Here is a 13,626-nt window from a genome sequence, read left to right as displayed (position 1 = left end):
ACTTAAGTCAATGAGAGTTTTGCCACTGACTCCAATGGATGTTACCCTCCATTTTCTGCACTGAGTAATTGCACAGGGTATTTGGTTAATCAACATCCTCTTCTCTCAACTTTCTGGTCCCTTGAAATGGAGCATAACTCCTGCAGGGATACCCTGACTGACTTCCCCAGTGGGCTAGGAGGAGTGTGTGATCCCTCTATCACCACACATAGAGTCTTGGGGTTAGGCTCCTAAATGCCTACAGCCCATATTTTTAAAGGTAATTAGGCACCTAAATACCTTTAAAAATCTGAAGCAAAGTAGCTTTTGAAAATTTTACCCCAGGTCACATACTGAAACTGCCCAAAAATATCTACTTTCTTTCAAAAACTTGAGCTATTTAGTTACTATTAAAGAAAATGATTGGTTCATTACGGTGAACTGAGCCAGGCACAACACAGCTGTCATTGTGGAAGCTTCCTTGTGTACCTCAAATCTCTTCCTGAAGCACTTACAGCTGGTTTAGTACTGATCTTTCCCCTCCCTCCGGCACCATTCAGCCAATGCACATAGCTACTGCTCTGCCTCAGAATCACAGAAGCTAAAACTCTGCTCCTAACTCAAGGTTATCTCGGACACTATTTTTTCACATTGTTCTCCATTTTTTTCAACAAGGAAGAGCTCATAGATGGAGAGTGTGGGGGAGGGGATCTAATCTCTGCCCACTGGCAGGAGTAGGAGGACCACATCTAGGCTGTATAAAAATGGACTGGGTTGCAGACATCCTCATATGTAGTAAAGATATGGCTCACAAAGACTTTAAAAGCCGACAGGCAGCTCTGTCAGATCATTTAGCTCAGTATGGAGAGCACTGCTTATTGAGAACTGTGGTCTTTGGATGGTGTTCCTCTGCATGAAACTTAAGGGTGACTTCACCCTACACTGTGGAATTCTGAAGGACACATTTGGCCTGTGGAATAAACTTTGGTCACCATTTCTGTAATGGCGTCTTTGTTTCAGTAGCAGAATTTATACGGATTCTTCCTCCTTCCTGACAAGCCTCAACAGAACAGAAAACCCCATTCATTACCCTTCTCTTCATTTGCATAATAAGAAACCACAATTTCTTACCTGAAAATCCACCAATCCAGCCTGATCAGTTCCCCGATCACAACCTGTCAATCAAGCAGAATACAACTAATAGGCAATTACATTTTGTGGCACCTGTTGGTCACTACTAACCGCTTCCTCTCAGCTTCCCATAAGTTATTTCCAGAGTTCAAAGAAGAAAAAGGTAAAAGAATAATTTGACAACACCAAATTCTGCCCTTTTGGAGGCAGATACAATGGGACAGCCTCCGGATTGGTGGATCCAAGTCACAGAAACCTAAATTTCATGTGAGAAATTAACCTCTCTGTATCTTCAGATCCACCCATCAGGACCAACGGGATGTATACAGCAAAACCCATCAAGACCGAGGAAGTCAGCATTACTGTGCTGAGCCAGCACTGACGCATGAAACCAAAAAGCCGAACACCACTCAATCCACAAGACTTGGAGGAGAAGCAGCAACATAATAAATAGAAAACAACCTCAGTCAGAATGGCCCTTGAAAAGTGGGAGCCAGATGGTCTGAAATATCCAATCCAAATCAATCATCCAGCAATCGTTCTCATCAAAAGTTAGAAAAACAATTCCCACCCATCTCAGGGACCGGAGAGGCCTCTCCACAGAGGGAAAAGCGCATTTGGAGTCATCTGCCGCAGCCCACCAGTGTGTACAGAAGGACGGACCTGCAGATCTGGGCAAGGAGTACAATCAAAAGACAAGAGTGTTGTCTTTGAAAAAGAGAACCCAGAAAGGACAAGGATAAAGAGCACAAGGATAAAAAAAGATGTTCTCTCAGCTTGTCCAGGCCTCCCACAGCAAGAAACAATCCTGAAACACAATCGAAGATGAGGCAGGTCACACACCTCTCTGAATCTATAAAAATGAGCTAATCCACCCTTCAAACAGACATAGCAGACACATCGTTCCATCTTCACCTTCTGTTAGTTTAACACTGTATCTAACCCAGAACAAGTCCAAATTCACTATGCTCCAGAGAACCAATTATCCTAGCGAACATCCTGGTCTCCAGCCCCCTTCACAACTGCAATGCCCACATCACCAGAGTAGTACTTACTAAAGAGCAACGTGACCAGAGTCACTTGCATAAATATGGAACTTAAGATATCACTGCTTCCAGCAGAAGATTCTTCCATGCTTGACAGGAACCGCTATTTCCCAGATAGACTCGAAGACAGAGACCACTGGAGGTAGGTACACTGTGAAGACAAGTCACTAGAGATGACCCACTAGGGGAGACTAAATACTTTATGAAGCAGGGTGGAGAGAGGGGCCTGAAAAAAGGAAAGGCTCCAAGGTAGCCTCCTGTGGAAAATCATCAGAGACAGAGACTAACTAGCTGGAAAATTCTGGAATCCTCCAGCCAATGACACAGTCTGTTTGTGCTTAAAAGGGGACAGAGAGAATGGCCCCAAAGCGTAGGGCATTTTAAAGAAAAGAGAGCTGGACACCTCTATCCCGGTTCTGGGAGGATGATGTTCCTGAGATCTGCTGAAGTGTTTCACAGGAGGTTTCTAAATTTTTCACCTACCAGCACTGACTACTTGAGTATCAGAAATATTTTCCTAACTCAGCTGAAACTTGCTCAAAAAGCTCCAAAACAGAGGGAGCTACCAGAGACAGGAACAAACCTCAGGGAATATATTCTGGGGAAGCACTGAGCTAAAGGGAAGGTGCAGCAACATGCAAAGCAGAAGCATATTAAAAACATAAACACCACCAAAGAGTCCAGGAGCACCATAGACAGCTGGGGAAACGTCAGGGACAGTCTCTGAGACTCGCCTTTGGCAAAACTCTTGATATCTGGTAAAGAAACCTGAAGAGGAAAAATTAGGGACATCTTTGCACACCAGCTGAGCTCTGCCACACTTACAGGTTGTGGGTGGGTCACCCATCAATCCAGATTGGTGGATCTGAGGATACAAAGCTAATATTTTCTGTGACATTTTATCATGTTTAATGTCAGAAGCAGTTCTGTTCTCCACTTACATTCAACTTTTACATAAAACTATCCCTGACTATCTTGCTTGGAAATTCAGTGAGATCTAGTCACTAAGTAATTCCCCAAGATATGGATTTTGGTAAAATTACATTTTTCAGTCTACTACTTTTCATTTTAGTGCTACACAGTGTATCACATTTATATGTCTTTCACAAGTAAACATAGGAACAAGAACTCATCTTTAATGAAAAGCAATAAGCACTGAATACAGAGACAGGAAAATGACAGTGAACAGAACTGGAAATTAGTTATAGGCACAATCTGCTTGTGTATCAGCTATAATTTAAGTGACAGCTCTCTATCCAATCTTGAAAGGCAGTAGCCCCAATTTAAGACAGGAGGAGTCCTAGCTTATTCTTTTTCTAATTTATTAAAACTCATTAAAACAAACCCTTTTACGCTGATTTGAACTACTGGTTTTTTTTTAACAGCCTATAATATAACTGAAGCAATGAAACTATTTTTAAATTAATATTACATGTTAACAGAATAAATTCAGAATTGTTTCATCAGTGGAGTCTTGATTTTATACTCACATGTGAGGATTTTGGAACGGAACTCCAGACGTATTTAGAGTAAATCTTGCTGTGGATTTGAAAGGTGGATTTGCAAAATTCAACTTCAATGCTTTGCGTTTACCTGGGAGAAATGAACAGAAAGTAACATTTTTGTGGGCAATAAAATATCCTGTTCTGCAAGCATCTGGAATGAACCAGAACAAAAAAAAAAAAATCCCCAAAACATAAAACGTAAGGAAAGGGAAATGTATTTCACATTAGCATTAGCACACAATGCTAATGGCAAGAAAAGAGGAATGAAATCAGAATTCATTCCCTAACTCACCCCAATTCACTATATGACTTTGGGTACATTGCTTTGCCTCTCTGCACCTTCATTTTTCCCCATCACTTGACCTCTCTGCACTGCACCTGCGTTTTTCCCTATCTGTAAAATACACATCTCAAAACTCTCATGTCACAGGAGTGTTGAGATGTCCAGTAACATTTGTAAAGCGCTTGAAATCAGTGAATGAAAGAATCTATAAAAGTAGTACAACTATTGTTCTTCCTTGTACATGCTAATATGTGCTCTCCAGCAACTTCCAGACAAAAAACAATGCTGAAATGGAGTTAAGGCCGACAGACCACATCACAAAGGGCCAGCTATCTCCATGACATTCTCCACAAACTGCACAGTATTAACTTACTCCCTCAGAACATTGTCCTCACCATCATGGATGTCACTTCCCTACACAACAACGACAGCATACCTGGCTGTTTCAAATATTTACAAGTTAGCGGAGAACACTCAGATATCCACACCAACACACATTGCCAAATTCATCCATTTCAGCCTCACCCACAGCAACTTTCCATTCAACAACGAACACTTTATCCAAACCATGGGAACAGCTGGGGGGAGGGGGCGTACAACAACTGCTCCCCAATATGCCAACCTCTTCATGGGCCACCTTGAAGAAGAATCCCAAGACAAATGCACAACGAAACCAACAATATACCTGAAATACATTGATGATATTTGCATCCTCTGGACCAACAGGTTAAACTCCTTTATGGATTTCCACCACAATTTAAAACAATCACCACTCCATCCATTAAATTCTCTGTGGAACACTCCCACACTAGCATCAGCTTCCTCAACATCACGATCAGCTTCAGCAACAGAACCCTACAGACAATCATATACAAGAAACCCATGGATCACCACACCTACCTTCACAGATCCAAACACGCTAAGAAATCTGTTGTGTCTACAGCTAGGCACTCAGATACCATAGAATATGCTCTGAGGAGAAAATCCAAGATCTACACCTTAACATACTTAAAACTGACTTCACCAAAGAAGGACACTCCACCAGAGAAGTAGATTTCATCATGGAATGGGCCACCCAAATACCCTAACAGGCCCTGCTTCAATACAGAAATAAAATCCGCTCTGATCACACAGCCCTCGTTGTCACCTGCTACTCCACACAGGAAATCATACAGGGTATCACCAAACAATAACAACCCATACTTGATGGGGACCCCATCCTGAAAGAAATATTTCCTGAACCCTCATTTCTGACCTTCAAACAACCCCTCCCTCGAAACCTCTCCAAGCTCATCATCTCATCATCAAGCAAACTCCCCATAAAGCAGGAACACCAACTCAAAACGGCACCAGACCCTGCCAGAAGAGATGCAAAACCTGCAGACATATCTCCACTGCTAAAATGATCAACATCCCCCACAAAACACCTTTTGAGATCCACGGGTCCTATTCCTGCCTAGCACATGTGGTAGCCTAGCACATACCTTATTCAGGGCACTAGATGCCCCAATAACAACTACACTGCTACCTTGATATAATGCCACCCGATATAACAAGAATTTGGATATAACATGGTAAAGCAGTGCTCTGGGGGGGGGGGGCTGTGCACTACGGTGGATCAAAGCAAATTCAATATAACATGATTTCACCTATAACACAGTAAGATTTTTTGGCTCCCAAGGACAGCGTTATATCAAGGTAGAGGTGTACGTGGGTGAAACCAGACAATCACTACACTCTCACATGAACCCGCAGGAAAATGATAAAAGACAAAAAACACCCTATCAACTGTGGGCGAACACTTTTCACAAAGTGATCACTGACCTATAAGTCCTCATCCTCAAAGTAAACCTGCACATGTTCAAAAACTGAGCTTGTAAACTTAAATTCATCATTCTGCTAGACACTAACAATCATGGACTGAACAAAGACACTGGATTTGTGATTTATTACAACAATCTGTAACTCACTAACCCCTCTCTTTGTCCTATGACTGCAGAGGTGTTAATGGCCACTCTACTTTGAATCTAATAAATTTATTTGAGCAAAAGCTTTCGTGGGCTACAGCCCGCTTCATCAGATGCATAGAATGGAACACATAGTGAGGAGATATATATACATACAGAGAACATGAAAAGGTGGGAGTTCCCCTACCAACTCTAAGACGCTAATTAATTAAGATGAGCTATTGTCAGCAGGAGAAAAAAAACTTTTGTAGTGATAATCATGATAGCCCATTTAAGACAGTTTGACAAGAAGGTGTGAGGATACTTAACATGGGAAAATAGATTCAATGTGTGTAATGGTTCTATTTCACTATCACTCTATCACTACAAAAGTTTTTTTTTCTCCTGCTGACAATAGCTCATCTTCATTAATTAGCTTCTTAGAGTTAGTAGAGGAACTCTCACCTTTCCACGTTCTCTGTATGTACATATATCTCCCCACTATATGTTCCATTCTATGCATCCAATGAAGTGGACTGTAGCGCACAAAAGCTTAGGCTCAAATAAATTTGTTAGTTTCTAAGGTGCCACAAATACTTCTGTTCTTTTTGCAGCTACAGACTAGCACGGCTGAGACTCTGAAATCTACTTTGAATGGTCTCTTACAATATGTGCTATGTATGTTAAACAATCTGTTCCACCTTGCATTTAGCTGCGATGCTGGGAGGAACTTTCCCAGGCATACAGAAGAGCTGTGTGTGTCTGGAAAGCTTAAAGAACAAGGAGTACTTGTGACACCTTAGAGACTAACAAATGTATTTGGGCATAAGTTTTCTTGGGCTAAAACCCTATTCATCGGATGCATGCAGTGGCCAATACAGTAGGAAAATATATATAAACAGAGAACACGAAAAAATGGGTGTTGTTGCCATACCAACTCTAAAGAGACTAATCAATTAAGGTGAGTTATTATCAGCAGGAGAAAAAAAAACTTTTGTAGTGATAATCAGGATGACCCATTTCAACAGTTGACAAGGTGTGAATAACAGTAGGGGAAAAATTAGCATGGGGAAACAGTTTTTGCTTTGTGTAATGACCCATCCACTCTCAGTCTTTATTCTAGCCTACTTTAATGGTGTCCAGTTTGCAAATTAATTCCAGTTCTGCAGTTTCTCCTTGGAGTCTGTTTTTGAAGTTTTTTTGTTGAAGAATTGAGACTTTTAGGTCCGTAATTGAGTGACCAGAGAGTTTGAAGTGCATAGAGACTGTCCGGTTTGGCCAGTGTACATGGCAGAGGGGCATTGCTGGCACATGATGGCATATATCACATTGGTAGATGTGCAGGTGAACGAGCCTCTGATGGTGTGGCTGATGTGATTAGGTCCTATGATGGTGTCTCTTGAATAGATAAGTGGACAGAGTTGGCAATGGGCTTTGTTGCAAGGATAGGTTCCTGGGTTAGCGTTTTTGTTGTGTGGTTGCTGGTATTTGCTTCAGGTTGGGGGGCTGTCTGTAAGCGAGGACTGGCCTGTCTCCCAAGAACTGTGAGAGTGAGGGACTGTCCTTAAGGATACGTTGTAGATCCTTGATGATGCACTGGAGAGGTTTTAGTTGGGGGCTGAAGGTGACGGCTAGTGGCATTCCGTTACTTTCTTTGCTGGGCCTGTCCTGGAGTAGGTGACTTCTGGGTATTCTTCTGGCTCTATCAATCTGTTTCTTCACTTTAGCTGGTGGGTATTGTAGTTTTAAGAATGCTTGATAGAGATCTTGTAGGTGTTTGTCTCTGTCTGAAGGATTGGAGCAAATGTGGTTGTATCTTAGAGCTTTGCTGTAGACAATGGATCGTGTGATCTGGTCTGGATGAAAGCTGGAGGCATGCAGGTAAGTATAGTGGTCAGTGGGTTTCTGGCATAGGGTGGTGTTTATGAGACCATCGCTTATTAGCACTGTAATGTCCAAGATGTGGATCTCTTGTGCGGACTGGTCCAGGCTGAGGTTGATGGTGGGGTGGAAATTGTTGAAATCATGGTGGAATTCCTCAAGGGCCTCTTTTCCATGGGTCCAGATGATGAAGATGTCATCAATGTAGTACAAGTAGAGCATGGGCATTAGGGGACGAAAGCTGAGGAAGTATTGTTCTAAGTCAGCCATAAAAATGTTGGCATCCTGTGGGGCATGCGGGTACTCATAGAAGTGCCGCTGACTTGAAGGTATACATTGTCCTCAAGTGTGAAAGAGTTGTGGGTGAGGACAAAGTCACAAAGTTCAGCCACCAGGTTTGCTGTGACATTACTGTTCCTGACAGATTGTAGTCCATCTTTGTGTGGAATGTTGGTGTAGAGGGCTTCTACATCCATAGTGGCCAGGATGATGTTTTCTGGAAGATCACCAATGGATTGTAGTTTCCTCAGGAAGTCAGTGGTGTCTTCAAGATAGCTAGGAGTGCTGGCAGCATAGGGCCTGAGGAGACAGTCTTAATAGCCAGACAATCCTTCTGTCAGGGTGCCAATGCCTGAGATGACGGGGCATCCGGGATTTCCAGGTTTCTGGATCTTGGGTAGCAGATAGAATAATGCTGGTCGGAGTTCTAGGGGTGTGTGTGTGCTTTTTCAGGGAGTTTCTTGAGCAAATGGTGTAGTTTCTTTTGGTAATCCTCAGTGGGGTCAGAGTGTAATGGCCTATAGAATGTGGTGTTAAAGAGTTGCCTAGCAACCTCTCCTTAATATTGCGACCTATTAATGATGACGACACCACCTCAACCTTTTTTATTATGATGTCAGAGTTGTTCCTGAGGCTGCGGATGGCATTGTGTTCTGCAGAGCTGAGGTTATGGGGCAAGTGATACTGCTTTTCCACAATTTCAGCCCGTGCACGTTGGTGGAAGCATTCTACTTAGATGTCCAGTTTGTTGTTTCAGCCTTCAGGAGTAGTCCATGCAGAAGCCTTCTTTTTGTAGTGTTGGTAGGAAAGTTTCTGTGGATTAGTGTGCTGTTCAGAGGTATGTTGGAAATATTCCTTGAGTCGGAGACGTGAAATGTATGATTCCAGGTCACTGCAGAACTGCATCATGTTCTTGGGGGTTGAGGGGCAGAAGGAGAGGCCCCGAGATAGAACAGACTCTTCTGCCGGGTAATATTGTTGAGTGAGTTAAGAGAACCACTGCTGTGGCCCCTTGTGGCATGTAGTAATTTAGATAGTTTAGTGTCCTTTCTGCTTTTTCTTATCCTGAAGGACAATACCTCACTTTCACAGATCTTGGGAGACAGGCCAGTCCTCACTTACAGACAGCCCCCCAACCTGAAGCAAATACCAGCAACCACACAACAAAAACGCTAACCCAGGAACCTATCCTTGCAACAAAGCCCATTGCCAACTCTGTCCACTTATCTATTCAAGAGACACCATCATAGGACCTAATCACATCAGCCACACCATCAGAGGCTCGTTCACCTGCACATCTACCAATGTGATATATGCCATCATGTGCCAGCAATGCCCCTCTGCCATGTACACTGGCCAAACCGGACAGTCTCTATGCACTTCAGCCTCTCTGGTCACTCAATTACGGACCTAAAAGTCTCAATTCTTCAACAAAAAAACTTCAAAAACAGACTCCAAGGAGAAACTGCAGAACTTTTGGAATTAATTTGCAGACTGCACACCATTAAAGTAGGCTAGAATAAAGACTGGGAGTGGATGGGTCATTACACAAAGTAAAAACTGTTTCCCCATGCTAATGTTGCCTCTACTTTTACTCACACCTTCTTGCCAACTGTTTGAAATGGGCCATCCTGATTATCACTACCAAAGTTTTTTTTCTCCTGATGCTAATAACTCACCTTAATTGATTAGTCTCGTTAGAGTTGGTATGGCAACAACACCCATTTTTTCATGTTCTCTGTGTATATATATCTTCCTACTGTATTTTCCACTGCATGCATCCGATGAAGAGGATTTTAGCCTATGAAAGCTTACACCCAAATAAATGTATTAGTCTCTAAGGTGCCAACAGTACTCCTCGTTCTTTTTGCTGATACAGACTAACATGGCCACCACTCCGAAATCTGGAAAGCTTGTCTCTCTCACCAACAGAAGTTAGTCCAATAAAAGACATTACCTCACCCATCTTGTCTCGCTAATATCCTGGGACCAAGATAATTACAACTACACTACATAGTACCACATCAGTAATTTAAGGGCATAAAACATTACAATGATGGTGTAATTATTCCAAACACAAGCATTACAGAGTCGGGACATTAAAATTAAAGGTTAAAGTTAAAAGAAATTCAACATTTTACATTTGGAAATGTGCACTTAGGACACCCAAACAACCTTAACTCTATCCTGCACTGACCTCATTCAATACCCATTCAATTACAATAATGCATTTTAGTGTTTGTGGTCTACAATTGGATTAGGCAGATTTTTAAAGACATATTAAGTTGATTTAAAAAAAAAATCCTTCCCTCCTGGTGTCACTACAGGGCAGAGATAAGGATGTTTGGGTGTCTTTATCTGTGCATTCTCACACCTTAACTTGCTTGGATTTCTTTTAAGTTCAGTCTTAACTCTGACTTTTCTGGCTCTGTAAGGCTTTGTTTTGGAATAGTTGCCACATCTCTGTAATGCTTTTACCCTTAGTTACTTATGTATACTTCTAACCTTAACCCCATTTTAATGAAGGATTTGTCTGGAAATGTCTGTGTTTTTCAAATTACTAAAGATGTCATGTATGAACTCCAAACAAGGCACTCAAAGGGAATGCTGCCATGTGCAAGTACTAATATTCTAAAAAGTTGTAGTATCAACCTGAAATCAATTTTCTATTTTAGGGACTTTTAGGGACAATTTCACTGGGCAGATTCACACAGTGTATCAGTCTGTCAAACTGGATTTACAATGGCTTTGCATCATCTGACCAGCGGAGAGCGAGGGAGGGAGAAAGAATGGGGTTGTACAGACAGAGAAGGGAGCGGGACATAGGCATGTGTGTAGGCCTGGGCAGGAGTAGGGCAGTTAGGGAAGGGGGCTGTATTAAGTAGCCTGTGCTACATGATAGGGAGATGGGGGTGCCCAGCTCCTGAGTCCCAGTGTCTCTATGCTTGAAAGGCTGATTCTCTGCTCCGGTCCCAACTCCCCTAATAGTGCTACCTCAGCGTGCAATGCGGTCTAGGGAGCAGTGCTGTGGGGAGCCTAACAGTAAAGGACTTCTTTTTGTGCAATGAACAGTCATAAAAAGCAGAACCTAGAACTGATCTCTCAATCCCCAAGAAGATAAAGATATGTCTGTGTGAGCCTACAGAAATCTTGTCACATTTGATGATGAAAAAATTACTAAGTGGGACATGTACGTAACCGTATATCCCTCTTTCTAATGCCCACTATTTTAAAACACCTCTCTATTCCCAACAACTATCTAAAATGTTTCTTTTGGCTCTCAGGGAGCCTTTCATTCATATTCCTAATTTGTCCATATTCAAGGTAGCAAAATGAATAAATGGTTCCAATTAACTGGATTTCAGTTAATTTAATAACACTGCATTTCCAAATCTTTGCTCTTAATAAAAGAGAGTCATTTTCACACTTACTTGATTCTGCTGAAAAAGTGTCCAAGTGGACGTCTGTAAATTAAGGCAGAGAATAATTTACACTGAGCTCACATACACCCCAGTCTGTAAATCTCTCAAGGGGTTTGGCTGGAGTGTACTTTATTATATACAGTACTTGACAAAGAATGCATTTTAAAATTTCTAAAAGCTTTATCATTTTTCATTAAGGGATGAGTACTCTCTTATAAGGAGGTCGTCCTCAGTAAATATGCAGGGTGACTTAGGGACAAAATAATATGAGGTTTGATATAAGTTACTTAATACGGAAAGTCAAGAATGCTGATTTAAATACAAAACTCAATGTAGACTTTTACACTGACATCTTCTTTGGGAGGGGATTGTTTCTCTCTAAGGAGTGCAAAACAGTACACCTAGGCTTTTTACCGTATACTTTTTTCACACATTAAAATTTAACAAATAAACCTTCTGCTGTCACAAAAACCAAAGGCATGGTGCAATCTCATCTGTGTGCTTTGAAAAGGGAGCAAGAAGCAACATGAGAGAAAGGGTGGCTCCAGAAGCTCCAGGTAGCAATCCCTCACCAAGGTCAGGCAGGGAGTACAAGGTGCCTCTCCTGGAGGCATGAGGCCTCTAAATTTGGATCCATCTCTCTCTGTATTGTATTGCAGATGTCCTAGGGAGGTGATAATTTTCTGCATTGCTTGGATGGTGCTAACTTTCTTGATCAGCACTTGATGCATCTTCCAGAAATTCTTTACCATAGTTCAGAGGGCACCGCATAACATCCTGCATTATGAGGTATGTCTGTATAATGGACTTCAATTGATAGAGCCTATTTAACTCAATGCAAGCTAATCCAAGGCAGTACATCCACACTCATAATGCATTTATATTTCAAACCAGAATAAGCTCTTCCAATAAGCACTTTAATACTCATATAATTGCATCTGCAATAGCGGGGTTTAACTATGCCAGCATAATTAAAGCTGCAAAACTTGAGTGTAGAGACAAAGTCTGAGACTCTAATCCTGGTCTACACTAAGAACTTACATTGGAATGTTCACCCTGAGAAACATAGCTGTCCTGACCTAACTCCAGGTGTAGACCTCTTGGGAAGGTGGAGGTGGATTACTTACATCAGTGGCTCTCAGCCTTTCCAGACTAGTGCACCCCTTTCAGGAGTCTGATTTGTCTTGCGTACCCCCAAGTTTCACCTCACTTAAAAACTACTTGCTTACAAAATCAGACACAAAACTACAAAAATGTGGAAGCACACTATTATTGAAAAATTGCTTCCTTTCTAATTTTTACCATATAATTATAAAATAAATCCACTGGAATACAAATATTGTACTTACATTTCAGTGTATAGTATATGGAGCAGTATAAACAAGTAATTGTCTGTATAAAATTTTAGTTTGTACTGACTTTGCTAGTACTTTTTACATGGCCTGTTGCAAAAGTAGGCAAATAGCTAAATGAGCTGATGTATCCCCTGGAAGAGGTCTGCGTATCCCCAGGGGTACACGTACCCCTTGTTGAGAACCACTGACCTACACTGATGGGAGAAGCCCTCCTGTCAGCATAAGTAGCGTCTACACTAAAGTGCTACAGCAGCAAACCTGCAGCAGAGCAGCTGTGACGCTGTAGCAATTTAAATGTAGCTATGCCCTAAGCTCTGACCAAGGACTCTCTCTGACTATGGTCATGCCAATCATACAAAATTTTGCTGACCAAAGTTATGTCGGCATAGAGCCACGGCAGGTATTACATAGCTTTTGTACGCGTGCACACTTTACTCCTTGTGTCGTTGATGCACATTCTCACCAAGAGCAGAGCACCGGGGGTAAGGATCGCACTGTGCAACTAGCCACCATCCCGAGCAGGCTGTTTTGGAAGGGATATAAACCCTCCTGCTTCAGGGTTTAAATCAACTCTACTAGGGTTTAGGATGAGCATTTCATGATGGCAGACTACACCATAGCTGCCTACTGTGGGATTTCTGGTACTGGCCATTCTCAAGTCTGGCAATTGCCACAGGCTTATCCCCCTTTATAGCTATAGGAGGGAACTGAGGTTTCCACAGAATTTCTATGAGTGCTATCTGCAGTTTAACCTGCCAAATAGACATACTTGATGTCACTCCATTGTCTAACTGACCTC

The 13,626-nt window shown here is 42.0% G+C and overlaps 1 protein-coding gene across 7 annotated transcripts in view; it reads right to left on the bottom strand.

Moving 5' to 3' along the window:
• The window catches only part of MAP2K4 (mitogen-activated protein kinase kinase 4), a 190,511-nt gene that overhangs the window by 97,718 nt on the left and 79,167 nt on the right, over positions 1 to 13,626 (bottom strand). For 4 of the 7 annotated variants that reach the window (XM_050919363.1, XM_050919367.1, XM_050919366.1 and 1 more), the window contains 2 exons: positions 11,482 to 11,514; positions 3,647 to 3,749 (listed from right to left, as the gene is read on the bottom strand). In XM_050919363.1, the coding sequence (XP_050775320.1) occupies positions 3,647 to 3,749; positions 11,482 to 11,514 (136 nt within the window). The remainder of the gene's footprint in view (positions 1 to 3,646; positions 3,750 to 11,481; positions 11,515 to 13,626) is intronic. The other 3 variants (XM_050919365.1, XM_050919368.1, XM_050919370.1) reach the window with 1 other exon arrangement.

This window comes from Gopherus flavomarginatus, chromosome 12, assembly GCF_025201925.1.
Source record: "Gopherus flavomarginatus isolate rGopFla2 chromosome 12, rGopFla2.mat.asm, whole genome shotgun sequence".
Taxonomy (NCBI): domain Eukaryota; kingdom Metazoa; phylum Chordata; order Testudines; family Testudinidae; genus Gopherus; species Gopherus flavomarginatus.
Note: the sequence above shows the minus strand (reverse complement) of the source record. Positions and strands in the feature narration are given on the sequence as shown.